Consider the following 23,707-nt stretch of genomic DNA (forward strand, 5'->3'; position numbering starts at 1 on the left):
TCTATACTCCACATTTGACTCATCAGCAAATTCTGATGCCTCAACACTCAAAATATACTCGGAATCTGGCCATTTCTCACCACTCCACTGCTATCATCCAGTCAAAGCCACCATCACACCTTACCTTGGACCATGGCAACAGTCTTCTAAGTCATCTCCCTGCTTTCTCACTCTCTTCAATCTATTCCCATCAATAGCTACAGTGATCCAATTAAAAAATAAATTGAATCATATTTCTCCACTCAAAAGTCTTCAAGAGCTTCTCTTCTCATTTAGAGTAAAAGCCAAGCCCTCTGGATGGCCTAGAAGACATATAACTAGTGTCATATTTCCTTTCTGACCTCAGTTCCTACTACTCTTCTTGCTCATTTCACCCCACTCATATCAACTCCCTGCTATTCTTCAAACATGCCAGGTATACTCCCATCTCAGGGCCTTTGTACCTGTTGTTCCCTGTACCTGGAACGCTCTTCCCCAGTATCTTCCATGGCTTACTCCCTCACTTCCTTCATATCTTAATCTCAATCTGGGGATACTTCAGTAAGGCCTTTCCTGGCCACCAAATATGAGGCCCATCCTGCCCTACATCCCCCACACGCTTTCTTTCTTGCTTTTATTTTTCTCTAGCAGTTTCACTCTCTTACATACTATATATTTTTCCTTATTCATCTTTTCTTGACTCTCCTCTTTTAGAACATAAGCTACATGAGAACAGGGATATTGGTCACTTTTGTCCCTTTTGTTCACTGCTATCCCCAGCACCTAGAATACTATCTGGCATATTGTTGGTACTAAAAAAATACGCATTGAGTGAATGAATGGTCACAAGCTGCCCCTACCCTTTCTGGATCATATCTCAGATTCAGACTTTTAAAAGAAGGCAAAGAGCAGAAGCTGAGAAGTTATAACCCAATTCTTGGAAGTCCCACCAGTGACCTCTGCTTAGCAAAGCAAGAAGTGCTTTCATATGGCCAACTGTAGCTGGAAGGGGAATAGGAAGGCTAAGAATTTTTAATTGGTTATATTGTAATTGGTTATATTGTCAGTTCATAAGGAAAAATGGATGATGGACAGGCAATGAGTAGTGTCCTCAATATATGCTATTTCTTGATTTAGTCATTACCTATTGACTTCCTATTATCATAAATGAGGATTTCTCATATCTCTTATTATCTCTTATTAATTATCTTATATTAAATGATCTATCAGTTGCTTTCCATCTCTTCAACATCCTTCCTGGAACCTCCCATTCCCTGCCCCACTTTGGACTAGCTGCTCTCTGAGACTAAGGCACAGTCATTCTAAAACTTTGTTTCACCTCTTTCCTGTATGAAAATCACTGTTTCTTGATTCCTAAGAATCTTGTTTACTCTATGGCTTTAGGGCATCACATCTTTCAATAACTTCCTGAGAAAAGTTCTTGGCAGGTAAATTTTTTGGAGAGCTAATAAGTCTGAAGTGTCTGGCTTGAATGACAATTTAGAATTTTAGATATAGAATTATAGGCTAAAAATCACTTTCTTTCTGAATTTCGAAGGCCTCATTGTATTCTAACTCCTCATGTTGCTGTTAAGAAATCTGACATAATCCTGATTCCCAATCTCTTGTATGTATCTTGCTGTTTTTTCTTTTGTTTTTTTTTAAACACTAGAAGTTTTTGGATCTTCTTTTTATCTCTCTTTGATTTCCTAAAATTAACAAAAATGCCTTTTCTAAAATTCACAAAACATGCCTATTAATCTTTTTTCAATCATTGGGTCCTTCCAAACTACAGACATGCCTTCAGTTCTGGGAAATTTTCTTTTATTATGTCTTTGATTCTTCCCTTCTGTTTTCTATTATTAGTTAGATATTAAATCTTCTGGCCTAATACTCTAATTTTGTTTTATCTCCTATCACCTTTGTCATTCTGTTCCACATTATAGGGATATTTCAACTTTATCTTTCAAATTTATTAATTTTTCTATTTATGCTGTCAAGTTCTTAACTTGGCAAGAATTCCTTTCCCTTTTTCCTGATTATTACTTTTTTTTTTTTTTTTTTTTGAGAGGTAGTCTAGCTCTGTCTCCCAGGCTGGAGTACAGTGGTGCGATCTTGGCTTGCTACAACCTTCGCCTCCTGGATTCAAGCAATTCTCCTACCTCAGTCTCCCAAGTAGCTGGGATTACAGGTGCATGCCACCATGCCTGGCTGATTTTTGCATTTTCAGTAGAAACACGGTTTTGCCATGTTGGCCAGGCTGGTCTGGAACTCCTGACCTCAGGTGATCCACCTGCCTCGGCCCCTCAAAGTGCTAGGATTACAGGCATGAGCCGTCGTGCCCAGCCAATTATTCCTTGTTAAAAACAGCATACCATTCTTGTTTATAGGATGCAACATCTTCTCTTATTTTTTTGTGGATATGCATTTTAATTCTCTGAATTTAGTTCCGTTTACGGCACTGTCCCTGATTCTATTTTCTGAAGCCTTAGACTTATAGATCTGAGATTTACAGATGGAGAATTTCCACAAAAGTATGGTGATCTCTGGCTCTCTGGTTATATTTAAAGGTGGTTAGAAAGTTGATTTACGTGGGTAGGCTTGTTAACTTGGGCCTCACTGTAAGGAGGTTAGTTGGCACAGCTACCTTTTCAGAGAGAACTGCCAAGTACCAGTATGTCTACGTTCTACTCTGGGAAGCATAATCTATTTTTCCAGAGGAGGATCCTCTAAGCAAGTAACATGGAGACATAAGCCTAGCTTCTGGAGCAGGAAAGGAGTTGGGAAAAACCTCACTATTCTGGGTACAGAATCAATTAATCACCTTATTTTCAGTCTAGCCACCTCATGTTTACTTTTGAATGTGCTTAGTGTTTTCAAGTCCAGAAACCACGTGGGTTGGTGTCTCCCAAAAATTATTCCATCTCATTTTCTCTTTATACAAACTTTCAACATATCCCCTTATTTTAAGTTCTACCTCCTAATGCACCTGGTCATCCCAATATTTGTGCCTTTCTGGGGTTCTATAGTACAAAGCTTTTACTCCCCATTGGTGTCTTTTGCTGCAACCACTGATATTTCAGGAAAGCCTGTGGTCTGCAAAGTCAGGTACCACATAGCCATCTGGTTTGCAACTTCCAAATACTGATATCTCCTGTTTTCACAGCCTTTTTATTCTCTTTGTCCTCATGACTTTATATCTTTTTTCCCATTCCATTACTATAATTTAGTGAAGTTATAAGAGGAAGTGAGAATAATCATATAGCTTTAATTACCCACGTTTAATGGGAAGACCTATGTGTGTTCCGTATCTCACTGTGATTGAAGGTATTTTTATTTGAATATTTTTTCTATAATTATGTTTGCTGAAAAACAGTATGATATACAGTCACTAAGGGCATGAACTTTGAAGCCACCTTGTTTGAGTTTGAATCCTGGTATGACTTACTAGTTGTGTAATTAATCTGTATTTCTGTTTTCTCATCTATTAAATGGAGATATAATAGCTATCTCATAGGGCTGTGAGGAGTACCATGAGTTAATATTTGTTCTATGAGAAATGAAAATGAGTTAATATTTATAAAATACTTAAAGATTGCCTGGCACATAGAAAATGCTATATAAATTTTAAATAAAAAAACGTATATTCAGGTAATATAGAACTTAAATAAATACATACAGAATTGAAGAATATCCAATTACAAGATATCAGAGGTAACTAGAATTGTGTCTTCCAGTGCATTTTTGAATAATTTTACACACATAAATACATATCCATGGCAAATTAGAAAATTTATGTTACATAAATGGAATCACAGTATACATAAAAGGTTCTGCACTAATTGGCAGACATAAGATAGTTCTCAATTTTAAACATTTACTTTAATTGGACATTTATGTGAATGTTTCTCTAGTATACATAACAATAGAATTGCCCTCCAATTGGCAATTGTACACTCTAACCAGTGATTTATGAAAATGCTCATTTTCCTATAAACTTACCACTAATATCTGAGGCTGTTAAATATTTGCTTATCTGCTGAGTGGAAAAAATAGTATCTCACTGCTATTTTAATTTGCACATTTTAATGCTTGGTAGGAAAAGCTCTTTAAAACCATCTGTATCTGAGAGGGATGGGGGAACTGGGTGGAGGAAGAATAATAGGCAGATTCAACAATATTGGTAATAATCTAATTCATTAGTTCAGTGTTGGGTTCATGTGTTTATTTTATGACACATGAAAAGGAATATATGTAATGTACGAATGCAAGTTCAAATACTATGTATTAAAATAATTAGGCCATATGTACATTATATGTATATCAAGTATGTAATCTTTTAAGCAAATACTTGTAAGTAAATGTCTGCACAGTAAAAGGATAAATATCAAATGGTGAAAAGTGGGTAATACTGAGTGGCTGAATTAGATGATTTATGTCCCTTTGGGCTTTTCTGTGTCTTCCAAATTTTCTGCCTTAAGCATGTCTGTTATTTTTATAATTTTAAAGAAAACCAGTAAATACTTTTTTTTTAAGTGGGAAAATATAAAGTGCTAAGCTGCCACATACTGGCTAAGTTCAGTAGCCCCTGGACAGTATTATTTATTTGTTTATCATAATAGTGAACCTAGCTCAACCCTGCAACAAAACAGTTTTAGAGTACGTCAAAAAAGGAAATCAAATACACATCTGTGGAGCAATCTTTTCAGACTACCTTTCTAGCCCTTAATTTGTACTTATTGAAAGACAGTTTTTCTTTGATGGTACATTTCCCCTGACTAGGAGTGTTGTCCTTTCCCTTTCTACTTGCCTAAAGTATGTCCTTCCTTCAAAGTCCAGCTATGTCCGGTCTCCTTTATGAAACCTTAATCAACTACTTTAATCAGCAACAATCTCTGAACTTAAGATACTGTACTTTAGATATTAAACTTTAGATACTGTATCAACAAATATAACATTTAATATCAAATTATCCTTTAATATTTTATACATTAGTTTCATTTCCCAAATATATTTCAAATTTCCATCTAATATTTTCACTAGTCCCTAACATAAAGATGGGTTTCTTGTTGAGCCTCAACAAATGCCTGTTGATAGACAGCTTAATAATAACAACATTGAGACTTGTAAGTAGTTAAATATTAAAACAGGAATCAAAATATAAGTTAAGCCTTTTTTCAAGCCCTCTGACTTCTAAACCCTCTAATTTTTAGGGAAATAAACTTCTCCACAGTTCCTCATTACTCTAATTGCTCTTTCTGTTTCTTCTGTTGGCTTAATTTTCCTCTCTTGTCCTCCAAATGAGAAGATCCTTGGCTCTAGCTCTTCTCCCAAGATATTCACCTCCTCCTTCTTGAGGGCACCCTCTTAGATGATTTTAATATCACCTCCTCTTAGGTGATTTGGGAGGTTATCTCCTCCCAAATTTTCAACTCCAACCTTTCACTCCAGTTCAATACTTCCAATAATACCATCATTTGATTATCTCTGGTCACTTCACATGTAACAGAGTCAAAACTAGCTTTTTTACCTGTCATTCTAAATGTTTCTGGCTTTCAAAACCCTCTGCACCTTAACCTCACTGTACTTATCATTTGAAATGATTTCAGGGCCTCTGGTTCTCACATGTTACCCTACATCCCACTGCCAGTCTAATCCTTCTATAAGTCTAATTTTAATATGGTACTCCCCAATATGAAAGTGTTTATAGTGTTACAGGACAATGTGCCAATTCCTTAACATAACATTCAAAGTCCCCAACAAGGAAGTTCCAAGGTGCCTTTCTAGCCCTTTCATTCTTCAACATGAACCATGTATTTCTAAATGGGCTCACCTCCTCACTACTATGTACACACCCTATTTAAGTCTCAGTTAATATAATTCCCTTTTTATGGAATACTTTTCCTTTTGGCTTAACCAAATTTTACACAGCTTTTCAGGTCTAAGTAAAGTTATAAATTCTCCACAACTTTTTTCTTATTTTATGCTATGCTTTCTCTAAACTTCTACCATCTTTTTACTCAGTGTCATACAATTTAGCACTCATTAGTGTCCTAGTGATTTCATGTGTCTATTTTCCTTGACTAGGTTATGCTGTGGACCCAGCCCATGCCTTACATTTCTTTAGTGACTCCCACAGTTCTTCCCACAATGCTTGAAATCAATAAATACTGTGTGATGAGTTCTGTATAAATAATATGCTACTATTAATAGTTACAACTTGAAAACATGGTTTGTCTATTATTATTTTATGAGAAAAGCAAATTGAGTTTCACATAATTTGACAAAAAGAAAAATCAAGTTCTACAATTAAGGGAGTTGTGATCAAATGAGTTTCATAAGGTCACAATTTATCTGTGATAGGCTTGGAAAATAATTCATACTTTTACATAGCCTGTCAAATAATTTACCACAGGCATTTAAAAAGGAAACTATCTTTTGTTGGCCTTTTAAGGTTGTGCCTGAAAATGCAGAATTGTTATGGATGGAAACCATGGTACAGCTGATTATGTTATATACTTTTATAGCTAAATTTACATGCACAATTCAAATAATTTAATCCAAAATGAACATATATGAAGTCACATCTACAGTTAATAATAATACTGTTTTAAACTAATTGCATAATAATCTACAAACATGAATGTGACTTAAACCATAATACTTTATTAAATTCAAAAATTCCACCAGACTGATGAACAATTTAATAGTATATTACTGTTAAAACTATTATTCTCTAGGAACAGATTTATAATGGTTTAAGAAATTCAAAGCAGAAAATTATTAAACGCTTTTAGTGAAATGATTTTAGGAGACCAAAAAATAAAAGTGAGAAATATATTGAATAGCTGGTAAAACTAAAACTGTATATCTCATACCTTTTAATGTATCCCAAACTAGAGATAGGCACTGTCTGAAAAAAACTTTAAAAGATAATCTTTATCCTGAACCTATGTATAGATTAAGTCTTGATTTGAAAACCATTCTGGGAGGTAGAAGGAAAATGGTGGATAGGAGGCAGGACTAAACTAAAGCTCCCACTCAGACAGACAGAGCAGCACGTGGGGACACATATCATGAACTTTTGCTCCAAGAACTACCACAGGAACTTAACAGAAAAGCCAAAAGAATCCACAGACCCTCTGAATGAAGCAGATTGCTCCTGCAGGCCCTGGGAAACAGCCCCGAAACTGTGAGTGCCCAAAGTGTGAAAGTGGGAAAGGGGGATCATCCACCCCTGAACACACACCCTCAATGGGGAACCTGAACGTCCAGATCACAGGAGAAGGATCTCACTTTACCTGGAGCTCAGACAATTTTAGAGAGCCAGGTGAAACACAAGGGTAGAAGAAGCAGTGGGAAGAGAAACTATGGGCTCTCAGTCCCCACAGAAGCCATTTCTGACTTTTGTCTTGCAGAGGTCCTTGGGAAGCATTCCCTGGGAAAAGACAACAGGGAGAAAGAAACTTCCAGCTCAACTTTGTAACAATTTCAACCGAATGTGAATGTGAAGTTTGCTGGACAGAACTCAAGGGAGGGGGTGAATTGGGAGTGCAGACACAGCACAGAAGAGAAAAAGAGTGACATTATATAATGATAAAATGACTTGTCCAAGAGGAAAATATCACAATCCTAAACATATATGCACCTAACACTGGAGCTCCCAAATTTATAAAACAACTACTATTAGACGTAAGAAATGAGATAGACAGCAACGCAGTAATAGCAGGAGACTTCAATACTCCACTGACAGCACTAGACAGGTCATCAAGACCAAGTCAACAAAGAAACAATGGATTTAAGCTATACCCTAGAAAAAATGGATTTAACAGATATTTACAAAATATTCCATCCAACAACTGCAGAATATACATTCTATTCATCAGCATATGGAACTTTCTCCAAGACAGATCATAGGATAGGCCACAAAACAAGTCTCAGTAAATTTAAGAAAACCGAAATTATATCAAGTACTCTCTCAGACCACAGTAGAATAAAACTCCAAAAGGAACCCTCAGAACCATGCAAATACATGGAAATTAAATAACCTGCTCCTGAATGATTGTTGGGTCAACAATGAAATCAAGCTGGAAATGTAAAAATTATTTGAACTGAACCATAATAGTGACACAGCCTATCAAAACCTCTGGGATACAGCAAAGATGATGCTAAGAGGAAAGTTCATAGCCTTAAATGCATACATCAAAATGTCTGAAAGAGCATAGACAGTCTAAGATCACACCTCAAGGAACTAGAGAAACAAGAACAAACCAAACCCAAACCCAGCAGAAGAAAAGAAATAACAAAGATCAGAGCAGAACTAAATGAAATTGAAACAAACAACAACAACAAAAACACACAAGATAAATGAAACAAAAAGCCAGTTCTTTGAAAAGTTAAATAAAATTGACAGACCGTTGGCAAGATTAACCAAGAAAAGAAGAGAGATGATCAAAATAAGTTCAAAAGGGAGATATTACAACCAATACCACAGAAATAACAACAACAACAAAAAACCATTCAAGCTACTATGAACACCTTTATGCCCATAAACTAGAAAATCTAGAAGAGATGGATAAATTCCTGGAAATACACAACCTTCCTAGGTAAAACCAGGAAGAAATAGAAACTCTGAACAGACCAGTAACAGGCAGCAAGATTGAAATGATAGTATAAAAAGTTGCCAACAAAATAAGTCCAGGACCAGACAAATTCACAACTGAATTCTATCAGATATTCAAAGAGAATTGGTACCAATCCTATTGACACTATTCCACAAGATAAAGAGGAAATCCTCCCTAAATCATTCTGTGAAGCCAGTATCACCCTAATACCAAAACCAGGTAAGGACATAACGAGAAAAAGAAAACTACCGACCAATATCCCTAATGAATATAGATGCAAAAATGCTTAACAAAATACTAGCTAACTGAATCCAACAACATATAACAAGATAATCCACCATGATCAAGTGGGTTTCATACCAGGGATGCAGGAATAATTTAACATACTAAATTCAATAAATGTGATACACTGCATAAACAGAATTAAAAACAAAAATCACATGATCATCTCAATAGATGCAGAAAAAGCATTTGACAAAACCCTCAGCAAAATTGGCATAGAAAGGACACACCTTAATGTAATAAAAGCCATCTATGACAAATCCACAGCCAACATAATACTGAATGGGGAAAGGTTGAAAGCATTTCCCCTGAGAAGTGGAACAAGACAAGGATGCTGACCCTCAACACTTTTATTCAACATAGTACTGGAAGTCCCAGTCAGAGCTGGAACAAGACAAGGATGCTAACTCTCAACACTTCTATTCAACATAGTACTGGAAGTCCCAGTCAGAGCAATCAGACAAGAGCAACACATCAAGGGCATCCAAATGGGTAAAGAGGAAGTCAAGGTGTCACTGTTTGCTGACGATACAATCGTTTACCTTGAAAACCCTAAAGGCTCCTCCAAAAAGCTCCTAGAACTGATAAACTAATTCAGCAAAGCTTCAGGATACAAAATTAATGTACACAAATCAGTAGCCCTGCCATTATCAGTAGCCTAACAGCTACCAAGCTGAAAATAAAATCAAGAATTCAACCCCTTTTACAATAGCTGCAAAAGAAAAAAAAATACTTAGAAATATACCTAACCAAGGAGGTGACAGATCTCTACAAGGAAAACTACAAAACACTGCTTAAAGAAATCACAGGTCACACAAACAAATGGAAACACATCCTATGCTTATAGATGAGTAGAATCAATATTGTGAAAATGGCCATACTGCCAAAAGCAGTCTACAAATTCAATGTAATTCCCTTCAAATACCACCATCATTATTCATAGAACTAGAAAAAACAATCCTAAAATTCATATGGAACCAAGAAAGAGCCCACATAGCCAAAGCAAGACTAAGCAAAAAGAACAAATCTGGGGGCATCACATTTCCCAACTTCAAACCATAGTACAAGGCCATAGTTACCAAAACAGCATAGTGCTGGTATAAAAATAGGCACATAGGCCAATGCAAGAGAATAGAGAGCCTAGAAATAAACCCAAATACTTACAGCCCACTGATCTCTGACAAAGCAAACAAAAACATACAGTGGGGAAAGGACATCCTATTCAACAAATGGTACTGGGATAATTGGCAAGCCACATGTAGAATGAAACTGGATCCTCATATCTCACCTTATACAAAAATCAACTTAAGATGGATTAAGGACTTATACCTAAGATCTGAAACTATAAAAATTCTAGAAGACAACATTGGAAAAACCCCTCTAGACACTGGCTTAGGCAAGGATTTCATGACCAAGAACCCAAAAGCAAATGCAATAAAAACAGATAAATAGCTGGGACCTAATTAAACTAAAGAGCTTTTGCACAGCAAAAGGAACAGTCAGCAGAGTAAACAGACAACCCACAGAGTGAGAGAAAATCTTCACAATCTATACATGTGACAAAGGACTAATATCCAGAATCAACAATGAACTCAAACAAATCAGTAAGAAAAAAATAAACAATCCCATAAAAAAGTGGGCTAAGGACATGAAGGGACAATTTTCAAAAGAAGATATACAAATGGCCAACAAACATGAAAAAATGCTCAACATCCCTAATGATCAGGGAAATGCAAATCAAAACCACAATGTGATACCACCTTACTCCTGCAAGAATGGCCATAATCAAAAAATTAAAAAAATAATAGATTTGGCAGGGATGTGGTGAAAAGGAAACACTTTTACACTGCTGGTGAGAATGTAAACTAGTATAACTACTATGGAAAGCAGTGTGGAGATTCCTTAAATAACTAAAAGTAGAACTACCATTTGATCCAGCAATCCCACTACTGGGTATCTACCCAGATGAAAATAAGTCATTATACGAAAAAAAATACTTGCCCATGCATGTTTGCAGCAGCACAGTTCGTAATTGCAAAAATATGGAACCAGCCCAAATGCCCATCAATCAACAAGTGAATAAAGAAACTGTGGTAAATATATACCATGGAACACTACTTAGCCATAAAAAAAGGAATGAAATAATGGCATTCACAGCAATTTGGATGGAATTGCAGACCATTATTCTAAGTGAAGTAACTCAGGAATGGAAAACCAGACACTGTATGTTCTCACTCATAAGTGGGAGTTTGCTGTGAGGATGCAAAGGCATAAGAATGATACAATGGACTTTGGGGACTCAGAGGAAAGGGTGGGAGGTGGGTGAGGGATAAAAGACTACAAATAGGATACAGTGAATACTGCTCAGGTGATGGGTGCACCAAAATCTCAGAAATCACTACTAAAGAACTTATTCATGTAACCAACCACCACCTGTTCCCCCAAAAACCTATGGAAATAAAAAACAAAAATAAAATTAAAAAATAAAAACAGGAGAAAAAATAAGTAAAGATCTTGAAAAATAAAATAAACTACTATCCTCCAAAGTAAGAAAGAAAAATATTCTGAATTTATAGGTGGGGGGAATTAGTTTTTAAATGGTACAATGTGCAGATCATTGGACTGACAACATCAACTAAGCTTCAGTAAATGATGAAAACTTACAAATCCTCATTGTTTGACACACAGAAAGATCCAACCTCAGATTGCATCCTCTGAAATCTTACGTTGCTGTGGTTGCCTGGCTCATTTTTAAACAATTGCACTTTTTAAAGCAGTAAGGGATGACAACTAAAATAAATTCGCAAATCCTAAATTTACCATTTCTTGGGAGGAAATAATGTACATTAGCAGAAGAGTAGCCAAATTAAAAGACTGAGAGTCCAAATGTGTTAGCATGAAGATGTTGATGAACTTTTTCACTCCTTTTCTAAGAGTTATAGAGCATTATGTTGCGGTCAGCTGACATGTTATCTCCGGAACCACCATACTGGATATGTGCACAAAAGGAGGTCCCTTGGGGAGCCTACTGAAGTGGTTTACTTACTTTATAACTAAGAAAAATTTAACAAAAAATTAACTGAAAGGGCTAAGGGGGTCATTTCCTTATGCTACTAATGTAGCTTAAACATCAACATTTTAATTTATTGTTATAACAGAGATCTTTTGAAATAGAACACACATAGATTTTTAGAAGAACTAGCTAACAGTCTTAACTAGAAACTGAAGAAGTAAACGGATAATGTTACGAGGTCTCTCAAAGACTTTAAATATGTGAAGACTAACTAGACCTGTGGGCAGTGTGGAGGTGAAGTTATCTTGTGAAAATATATCACATCAAGCATGTGCTGAGAGTATAAGGTCTGTTTTAGAAATATCTTTATAATCATAGAAATGAAGCACAGAATATAATAGAACAACCAAAAAAGATAAGTCCTGTTAGAAATGTTAAAAGCAGACTCGGGCTGGGCGCGGTGGCTCACACCTGTAATCCCAGCCCTTTGGGAGGCCAAAGTGGGCAGATCACGAGGTCAGGAGTTTGAGACCAGCCTGACCAACAAGGTGAAACTCCGTCTCTACTGAAAATACAAAAATTAGCCAGGCATGGTGACGCGCACTTGTGATCCCAGCTACTTGGGAGGCTGAGGCATGAGAATTGCTTCAACCCAGGAGGCGGAGGTTGCAGTGAGCAGAGATCGCGCCATTGCACTCCAGCCTGGGTGACAGAGCAAGACTCCATCTCAAAAAAAAAAAGCAGACTCATTAGTACACCAGCCTAATTAACCAATTAGATTACTGTAAATTACAAAAGTAATTTTACATATATTTTATCATGAAAACTCCCTTTCTGAGTTGAATTAATATAATAGTGAGGGACATTCTTCTCCAGACATCCCTTCATCAGACACACACACAAAATTACTATTAAATTAAAATTCATTAAACCCTATCTAAAAAGGATTGTCTATTGGGATGCTCCACTGCATATTTTAAGATGCCCAACATGTTGCAATTTACCCTGTGTGATGGGTAAGGGTGGAGGCCATGAGACATGCCTCTTACTATAGGTGGCAGGCTTGCCCTCCAGTCAAATAATTCTGAGCCTGTTTTTAACGCGAGTAATGGCATTAAAAACTACAAGTTTGAGTTGTACTAAGTTTGAAACTTTCTAGAGCATATTTTGCATTCAAGTTTTAAAATCTGATTGAAATGTACTATTATGCAAATAAGCTATAATTTTTTTAAATTCCATCCTTTTAAATAGTAACCTAAGGCAAATTTAAGTACTATGATTCTAAAAATGCTAATTCACCCTTGTAAAAGATCTCTGAAAAATAAAAATTTATGCCAGTTGAGAAGGTAACTAGTTGCCTCCATGAGTAAAGGTAGACTAGTTTAGACAAAAAACGAGGAAAAACTAGAATCCACAAAAATGATAGTATATATTCAAGTAGTAGATTAAGATCTGTTTATAATTGCTACAAATTTGATGTTGTAGCTTTATGAATAGAACTATGGGCCTAAACTACAAACAAGAATGATTACACAAAATAAATCACATTGTAAAAAATAATTTAAATTAATATAGGAATATTTGATTCAATATATCAGTTACAATTATTATTCGAACTAATGCAACTTCAGTTCCATAGATGACTAATAATTATTCTTTTTATCACAAGTATATTAAATTTTTCTAGACATATAGTACTTTTTAAGCCTATCAGAAAAGCTAAAGCATTTGTCATTATCTTGTAATCAGTGTACACTAATTATTATGTCCTGAATCTACCCATTCAATACTTAGATCATTTGTCCAGGCCTTAACACTACTGTCCAATAGAACTGTCTGAGATGGAAATGTTCTGTATCTGTACTGTCCAATATGATAACATGTGGCTATCGAACATTTAAATGTGGGTAGTGCAACTGAATAACTAATTTTTTTATTTTATTTAATTATTCAGTCACATATGACTAGTGGCTACCATAGTAAACATCATAGCTTAGAGGGTTCAAAAAGTAGGACCAAATGTCTTGTTATCATAGGTCTAACTGTGTGTAGTTGGCTTCTTGATCTGCGTAAGCAATGATATTCACAAATGCTTACAAGAATAGTATGCCAAAAAGTCTTTTGCCCTGTGGTTTCATCTTCACTCAAAAATATTATTAAATCTATGCCAGCAAACATCTACTACAGCATTCAGACAACTTCAAACAAAAAAATACAATATGAAAAGATTTTTATTAGTGTTTGTATGTCAGTACAACTATACTGATTAATACTGATTAATGAGCCTGGTGGCCTGTGTCAATCTGTCTAATGTTAGCTCTAGAACAAGTAGAACTCAAACTATGAAATAACCACTGCTAAAAAAGTTTTTGTCTATTACCTAACATAACACAAGAATACCAATTACTACATAGTTTTCAGCTCCATTGGTTAAACACTACAAAGGCTTGTCAAACCATTTTACCTGACAGACATATTTGTTCTTCCATTTGCTCAGCACACAGTGACTGTTTTGCATCAGCTCCTGAAGTACAACAGAAAAAGAGAGAGCATAGTTGGCTATACACATTGTCATTATCAGTTAAAGTGCCTCTGATTTGCAAGCAAAAAAAGATCAACATGCCACACAAAGATGCAACTGTTTTGGAACTCATCACTGGACAAAAGCAAAGCTATCATCACCATGAGAGTTGATCCTTTATGAAAATTAAAGCTGTTGAAAGATGTTTTAAAAACAGATTTGTTTGTTGCCATTTTTGAAACTTTTTGAAAGATACCTCCAACTCTTTGAGTGAGTCTCGGAGTTTTTCTGGGCGTCTGTTTTTGAGCGTCCAAGGATAATCTCGTGCTGGCAAATAAAACATGTACTACAGTTAGTTAAACAAGATTTAAAAAGGAAATTCTGCTTAGCAGTGTGCCTTAGGAAGATTAAAATAAAACACCTCTATAATTGAGAGGAAGTGGGCTTCATTTCCATCATCAAATGACAGCCTTTTGAAAGGCTTTGTCATAGGAACAGGATTTTTACCACAAAACAATCTCCCTAATCATAATTTTACGATGACAACCAACAAGGCTTGGAGAATCCCAGGGAAAGTTTGCTAGGCTTGTGAATCAAGTAATTCATGGTAAATGATGTACTCTTTGCTAACTTTTTCATGTAAATAATTAAATGTTGAATCCAAAAGAAATCCTAAATTCTACAAGTAACCTACTCAGACCTAAAAAAAAAAAAAAAATTATCATGAGTAAATGAATATAATGAGCAAAGAAATAAAATAAAATGAAAAGAAATAAAAAATAAAACTGTACATAAAAATATATGAAGTTAGGCATTAAAGCTCCACATTTTAAAACTATGGAAAAATCTGAGGGAAATCCAAGTTTTAACAAATTAGGCCCTAATAGTGCTCTTTTTAATTTAAAACAGTTCTCTTTAAAGTATACACCACAATTGAATAATGATAAGCCTTTGTTTTGCTTTAAATAAATTTAATTGAAAGATAAAATTATTTAGTAGAGTCATCATGTTAGCCTAAAATAAATTAAAAATAGTTCTGCTTAAAATAATTTAAAAATGTTAAACTCATATCTATTTTATCAGAAAAATGAATTCATCTTTGGATTCTCCTCATTAATAATTCCAAACAAGAGTTACATGTGTATTTGTGCTTATGTGTGTGTTGCATGTACATATACATATGTAGTATACATAGATACTTAAATTTGAGAGTAGACTTGCTATATATCTTATTTCAGCAAATGAATTTGGGTCTCTAAACAATTTTGATGTAGAACGTATATGCAAATTTTTAAATCTGTGTTGCAGCTACTAATAAATCATTTTTTAAATTAAATGTCAGTTCAACCATTTAAAAAACAAGAGAACAAATGGGATTTTCAGCTCTAGCTATAATCCAAAAAAATCTTAATGTATATTTAATTTATGTCATTAAAACCGTATTACATTGTCGCCATAATATATATAACATATACTGGAGATCAGAAAAGACTAGAGTGAATAAAATGCTAATACTGATATTACAAATATTATTTTCTTAAAAATGGGTAAGACATGTTAACAATTTAGGCAAAGTATGAATAATTAAATGTTACTATCAAAATTTAAGCTTGGTATAATTATCTTAAATATACTAACATATAGTTCATTATGAAAGTTTATGTTTATATAAACATACATTTTATCAAAACTGAATAGAGACTTCAATGGTCTAAATTAGAAAGGCTTGACAAATACAATTGTTACTCATATGTTTATATTTCTAAGTAATGGGAATTTAAGAAATTTGGAGGGAATAATGTTTCCTCTTTGTTCCAGATGAATATTTTATAATACTGAACTTTCCAGTTTTATAATAATTCCAAAAAATATAAAGTAAGCTTACACTCTGCCAGCTTCTGCTTTTCTTCTAAGTTACCATGCTCTGTCGCTGATATTGTAGCAGAAGGGACAGAAAGAAAAAAACAAAAGTAGAATTTATTTTTATTATAATGCCTTACATTTTAATATGTACACGTATAATGTATTATTAACATTACATGCATTATTGAGATTAACAAATTATGCTTAGATTCTAAAAAGACAGTTGAAAAAAAGGCCATAATTTGGATGTTTTCATTTCATAGAGATATTTCCTAAATTTGCAGTGAAAGGGCACAACAGCTGGACCAAAATCCTGAGCTTCCAATCTCATCAGATAGGAAAGAGAACTGCAACAGAGCCCAGAACAGAAGCTGCTTCAGTCTGTCATCAGAACCATGAAGTCAGCCTATTAACCACTAAGCTAAGCACACAGGATGCTCACACAAGCCCACTTCAACGGAGACCAAAACAGGAAGTAACTCTAGCTAGAAAGACCTTTTGGCCCATCATAAAACTTCTGGGATTAACAGGATTAATCAGATAAAGAAAATTGATCATTCACTCAGAAATGCCTATTTCAGATATCAGGTGAGGATCCAGGAGGCCAGCATCAGTAGGACCCATGCATTAACAATGCCCTCTACTGGGACACTGATAAATAAACGTGAATAGACTGCCCTGTTATCAGCCTGATCAGCAGGAAAATGAAAATTTTCATGTCCTTCTACAGCATTTTTTCGATACTACTTTATTTTATATAGAACAGATAGATATCAACCTCAGCATTTTTCTAAAGAATTGAAGGGACTTTTCTTAAAATTTTAGAATTTATCTAAAGCTCATAAGAAGAGCGTTTTTAATGGTCAGTATTTCATGGTTTAGAATATTTAGTTAATAAAAATTAATTGCACAGAATAGGTACTTTACCTGGTGGATCTTTCTTGTCATAATACTGGTAAATCCCAATGTTTCTATCTATAGAAAGGAAGAAATAACATTAAATTATGATTAAAAAGTCCCCGAGAATAAGAAGCCAAGCCATACTATATTAGGGGAAGGGTAGGGAAAAAAGCAGGAACAGTCTCCTTATGTTACTAGAAATAAAATGGCTCAAAAGCATCTGGAGATGAGTTCATGTATTCTAGGGATATGCAGAAACTGGAAAGTTTATCAATCTAATGAGAAAAGATTTACACAAAACTAGAATGGCATGAGAAAAAGATTAGTAAAGAACTGAAATCAAGAAAGACCAAGTTTTCTCTTTCACACATCCTCTGATATTTTTCACAGGGCGCTACCAAAAGGAACTGCCACTAAGCAATGCCAAATGAAATCAGTGGATGGAAGAAAATGCCCTGTTGGATTCTGAGCTGTGGTTTTCTTTTCTCCAATTTAGCTCAAGAGTCTAGTTCTTATCCTATGGCATTTGGGAGAAATCCACAGAAGAAAAAGGGAAGATTAGAGGAAGGTTTGGATAAATTATTATCTGAAACTTGTTTAGGCAGGGAAAACCCCTTCTAAACCTAAATTTGGACACTTTGCTGGGGCTACCTAAGAAGCAAAGTTGGGCTTCCCAGATGTCAAGATTCATTTAACCAAGGAATTATTCCAATTTAAATATAAGATAACAAAATAATTTTGTCCATTTTCTTCATATCTATGAATAATAAAATATTTCTTTCATTGAAGGAACATTTGTTTTCTTCCATACAAAATAATTCTGTTACTAACATAAGGATAAAGAGTATAGGTGGAAGCAGTACAGGCTGCCCCCTAGTGACTGACTGCTCCAGACTTTCTGAAACTGAATGATAAAACTTCAAAAAAAAAGTATTACTGCTATAATTAACTTTTCAAATATAGTCTTTCAAAATAGTCAATTGCGTGTACTTGTTAAAGCTCTATTTTATTCATCATGCCATTAGTAGAGGCATACAATTTTAAAGAATGCAGTTTATGTCTACTGGTTAGACTGACTATATCTAATAAGGATTTATTGTGAAAAATCATGAGTAGGACTTCTTGGATACTGATATTTTAATTGTTGTCCTGGATGGTGATTTTATGGGTGTTTTCACATTCTGATGGTTCACAACATAATCTTATGATCTTTACACTTTTCAGTACATATATTATACTTCAATAAAGAGGCTATTTTAAAATCTAAGAACCATAGGCACTACATATGCAGACAATATCTCTATTAAAATATTCCACCCTATAATTATACCCATCATTCCATACATCCAAATATATGCCACAAGTTCTAGAATAGAACTATGAAGATCATAAAGAATCCTGAATTATTTGCACAAGTCTGACCTACTGCATCTGGCCCAGAGTGGGATTGTCAAAACGCAAGCAGAATAAGGAGAGCATCCAGTTAAGAAAACCTGCCCTACAATGGGTGCCAGAGCTGGATGAGGAAGGTGTCCATTCAGAGAGTCAGCCTGACACGGTGTGTTGGAACTCCAGCAGGGTAAGAACATTCTCATGAAGCAACGGCCTGGTGTGGGTATTAGAGGCTAAACAAGGTAAGGAGAACATTTACATATGGGGGCAGCCCAACATGGTATATCAAATCCACATGGGGTGAGAAGGGTATCCATACAGGGGAGGGAGCAGCCACAGAGATAGTGGATTGACTGCAAACAGGATGACTGATTAAGTAAATAAATAAAAAATAGGGGAGCTCCAGGTGTCCCATTGTCTGAGAAGAAAAATACAAATATGGAAAGGGAGAAAATTAGAATGAACCCTATGGTGGTAGATAGGAATGAGATGTACCAGTGTGAACTCATGGTTTCAATATAGAGAGATAGATATAGAAATAAATGTGGATGTAAATATGTGTGTATACATACACACATACATTCTGCAAGCTCTGTCCACTAAGAGGGCCTGGGAGCAGCAATACTCCAATAATGAGTGCACCTAAAGCAGAACTTGGCTTCTAGACACCCTTACCCTCTAAAAGGAATAAAGCTCCTTAGAGAAGTGACCGATTCCTAGGCTAGGAAGAGGAAATTACAACATGAGTCTGGAACATTTGTTGTACCAGAAAGAATTAAAGTGCTCCAATTTTGACAGGGACATGTCAAAAAGACACAGAAGCCAGCCTGAAGAGGGTCCCTCTGGCCACATCAGGGACAATTTAAACATCAAAATAAATAATGAAATAAAATAAAATAATGATATGACTATATTAGTACAACTGCATAAAGTGGAAAACTTGAATCCACAGAGATAAAATAAATTGATCATATATAATAATATATTTAAAGTGTGATGAGGAACAGAATATTTACATAATTTCAAGGTACTTCCCTATGAAATACTTATCACAAAGAAAAAAGTAACTTCGCAGTGGAGAAGCCTTGCAGACACTATCTTATCAGGTAATCATGAATATCGTCAGGAAAGGGACAAATTGAAATTATGCACCACCTGATAGGATGCACTGAAATGTATAACCTGAATCTAATTGTGAGGAAATTTCAAATACAACCAAATTTAGGATCATCCTACACAATAACTGGCCTAATATCTTCAAAAATGTTAAGGTCATGAAAGTTAAAAAAAAAAAAAAAGAGAAGAAGGATGAAGGATAACCCAGAATGAAGGATACTAAAGAAACACGGTAACAATGCAATGTGTCACTGTAACAAAATCCTTTTCCTAAAAAAAGAACAATGATGGGACAATTGGTGAACTGGTCCATTTAGACTGAAGTACATCATTATTAATTTCCTGATTTCAATGGCTATACAGTAATGCAGGACAAAATCCTTTTTGTAGGACATATACATGAATGTATTTGGGGTGATAAAGCATCAGGCTACAACTCTCAAATGGTTCAAGAAAAAAAATTCTCTGTACTGACAATTTTTCTGTAAGTTTGTGATTATTTCAAACATTTTAAAAATAAACATCGAGCATAATGACAGCACATTAACAGGGTTACTAATTTAGTCTAGATAGCAGGAAAGGCTTCTCTAAATGACTTAACAAAGCTGAGCCCTAAAGAAGTAGGATTCACAAATGGTTAAACAGAAGAATGTCCCAATAGAGAGAACGGGTAGGCCCTGCAAAAATGCAGTTGGGGTTGAAGACTATTCCCATGGGGCTACTGTGCACCACTGTGTGATTCTTCTCTAAAAACCATTCACTGACTCAGAATAGAAGGAACAGGGACAGAAAACTTGAGGACACACGGAGGGGTAGGGAAGGCATTTGCTGGGCATAAACAGAAGACGAGGGGTAAAAGGGGATCAAGATGGAATAGCTCAGACATCCAACTATGGGGTCCAAGATGGGTAGGAAGATAAGTGAAGAAGTCCCAATGGACTAGGAGAATGTCAAGCGATTAAAAGACTGACCATCTTGAAGAAGCATAAAACCTAGATATATGAGAATAAGGGAAAAAGATGAAAAATGGGGAATTATGATTAGAAAAGAAAACATTTCAATTAAAGATTTCCACCAGCAGTAAAATAAGTTCACTTTGGGATTTCTTTTTTCTATTTTCTGAGATTTCTTTACACTTTTGAATTTTGAATTTTTTCTGCAATGTATTTTTAATTTCCAAGAGATTTGTATAATTTCAAATGTTTTCTGAAGCCTCTGTTTTTGTTTCTTGCTTCACGGATTTAGTATTTTTCCTTAGGTCTCTGTTGTACTTTTTTCCCCTCTTCCTACATTATCTCTGTTTCTTCAGAGATCCATTCACCTATTCATTTTGTTTTATTTCCTGTTGAAGATATTCCTCAAATATCTGGTGATCCTTAGTTCTCTGTTTGTATTTACAAGTGAGGCACTAAAAAACTGATTGGAAGCCCTGTGTAGACAAATAGAGCTTGCCAACTGGTGAGCTTCACTGATCAGGCAAGGACCAGGGTATTTCACCAAAGAATTCCCTCAAACATCTAGGTACAAAGGTCTTCTTTCTAGGGTCATTCAGTCATTCCAGAGAGGAATACCTCAAGCCCCTTCTTTCTTGGAAAGTGTACAAATAGGTATGACATTCTCAGAACCAAGTGGGATTAAGAAGACCTCACCCATAAGTATGTAGGCTTCCTTCCATTTCATGCCTGTTTTCTGTTCAGCAGGTCTTCCACTGCCCCTGGTGTTCCCAACTTTAGAGCCTCCTTAATTAAATATTTCCACAGCATGAAAGGTATCTCACAAGTTCTTCTGCAAACTTTCACGTCCCTTTACTGTCGCTCTCATGATACATACCATCTTCTACAATATCTGGCTCCTCAAATTTCTGTATCTTTCCAGAATTTTGAGTCATAAATTGGCTGTCACCGGAACTCTCCTCTGCAGGCAATTTATATTCAGGTTTTACAGCTCTGCTAATTCCTCTTTCCCTCCCATCTTCCAAAATTTGTCCAATTTCAGTTGTCCCCTCTCTCGAAAGGGTTTATGCTTTCTTTATTTGTATTCCTTTATTGGCATTTTAGAAGAGTTTTAGGAGGAAGCAAACGAATGTTAAATCTACTTTAACTGAAATTTCAATCTATTTACATTTTAAAGCAGATAAACTTGATGAAAATATCACAATCATCCTTAATTCTATATTTGATATGAAGAAACAATACTTTGTAAGGTAAACCATTTTCTTAATAATGATGCTTAAGTGATATAAATAATATTCTTCTCCTAAATACAAGTGTTACTTTGTATAATTAAAGATTTTTTAAAAGATATTTCTTATAAAGTATACTACATCCTATGTTAATAAGCATTATTAAAACACACATATTATTCTCCCCCCCAAAAATGTGAAAAACAAAGAACATGAAAATAATTGTACATCTTAGCTATAAGTTTGAAATGTTATTTTAATATCAAATAGAAATGCCTTTACCATTAGCTATCCTGTACATATTTATGAATATAAATGTTAATATGAAGAATCCCAGAAAACAAATTGAACATGTGTGTATCTTGAGAGAACAAACATTAAGCCAATAAGATTAATTTTCAAAACTGAAAACCTAACTCAAGCTATAAATATTAAGTTAGTAAGAGTAATTAAAAGGAATTATTTTCCATTAACCAGTTTTTCATTAAGAATAAAGAAAGAATGCAACTCCAGCTGGAGAATTCAGACTCTAACCTTTGCTAGTACTTATTTATAATGGTGTAACATATTTGAAAAATATTGAAATTAATCCAGAGCTCATTTACCCGCAATGTGTAAGGTATTCTTCAAAGACCACAGGTGCAGTTCAGTCAAGCAGAAAGACATCTGATGGCAGAAGGAATCTCTGTCCTGTTTAAAAAATAATTAAAAAGAAGTGCCAATTAATTATCTTCTATTGCCAATAAAACCAAGATACCTTAAAAATAGTAAAAAGAATCATTCGCCACAACCGTTATTTGAAATATGGTCTATTAGAATAAACATGCTCTAGTGTATCCTTGGTTAACCATCCAGAAATAAACTCTAGAAAGAGGAAAAATACACTCCTTTTCCTGGATTTAGTATGTCATCACATTGAGAAATGTGGTAAGAAGAATATATATAGTATTTAGGTTTTCAATAGCATATGTTTGGTTAAGGCTCTGAGTATATTTAGAATTATTTAGTATTTAAGCATTTTTTTTAAGTTTTATTTTTAAGGAAAAGAAACATCTGTTGGTAGTTATTAAGTACGAGCACATTTTGTGGTGCATCTTTGGTATATAAAGCAAATATTTACAATATCCTACATACAAACAGGCTAATTAAAGTGAAATTTGCAAGGTAAATGGTATATAGTTACTATTATAAGAAACATAATTACTTAAAAGTAAACTCTGAAACCACATTAGCATTCAGCTTAGTATGTTAATCTGCATGTCATGATGGATCCAGATATTTTATTCTGTGGGGTTTTTTTTTGAAAAAACAAGATGGTAATAATATACATCTTTATTCGCCCTAGCAGGGGCTAGGGATGGACACTATCAATACTTTTCTTTTTAATCAAATACTACCTCATCGATTTAGACTGATTGGGAGAAGGCTAGTCTGCATTAGAAAAAAGGTCAACATTTTACAAATGTTTGAAAGGAATTTATATAATTTTCAAATGTTTGCTTGGAAATACATATAGTACTACACTGTATTTATGTTATCCTACATATTAGAAATATATACAATAATTTAAACTATGGACATTTTATTTATAGAATCATGAAAGAAATGTTCTTTCCAGTAAACTTCTGAATGATGAAGTTTGAAAAATATTTTAAGACATTTTAATGGAGGAAAAATCCTTCAGCTTCTTTAACATTAGGAGTGACTAAAAATATTTCCCATAGTATCCATATGGTTGATAATCCGAAATAATTTCAGACATAGTACAAACTTCCTTGGCCTGCCCTTCATCCTTACATTTATGTGACCTCAATGCACTTACAATCAAGAAACAG

The 23,707-nt window shown here is 34.7% G+C and overlaps 1 protein-coding gene across 12 annotated transcripts in view; it reads right to left on the reverse strand.

Moving 5' to 3' along the window:
• WDPCP (WD repeat containing planar cell polarity effector) overlaps positions 1 to 23,707 on the reverse strand; it is a 479,815-nt gene that overhangs the window by 360,473 nt on the left and 95,635 nt on the right. For 11 of the 12 annotated variants that reach the window (XR_002516673.2, XR_002516674.2, XM_021924873.2 and 8 more), the window contains exons 2-6: positions 22,478 to 22,562; positions 17,210 to 17,257; positions 16,305 to 16,349; positions 14,676 to 14,746; positions 14,363 to 14,422 (exon numbers count right to left, since the gene is read on the reverse strand). Coding sequence is in view for 10 of the 12 variants with exons in the window: in XM_021924873.2 (XP_021780565.1) it covers positions 14,363 to 14,422; positions 14,676 to 14,746; positions 16,305 to 16,349; positions 17,210 to 17,257; positions 22,478 to 22,538 (285 nt within the window). In the remaining 2 variants the exon portion in view is untranslated. Of the gene's footprint in view, positions 1 to 14,362; positions 14,423 to 14,675; positions 14,747 to 16,304; positions 16,350 to 17,209; positions 17,258 to 22,477; positions 22,563 to 23,707 lie in introns of those variants that run through there. The other variant, XM_021924878.1, reaches the window with a different exon arrangement.

Source organism: Papio anubis, chromosome 14 (genome assembly GCF_008728515.1).
Source record: "Papio anubis isolate 15944 chromosome 14, Panubis1.0, whole genome shotgun sequence".
NCBI lineage: Eukaryota > Metazoa > Chordata > Mammalia > Primates > Cercopithecidae > Papio > Papio anubis.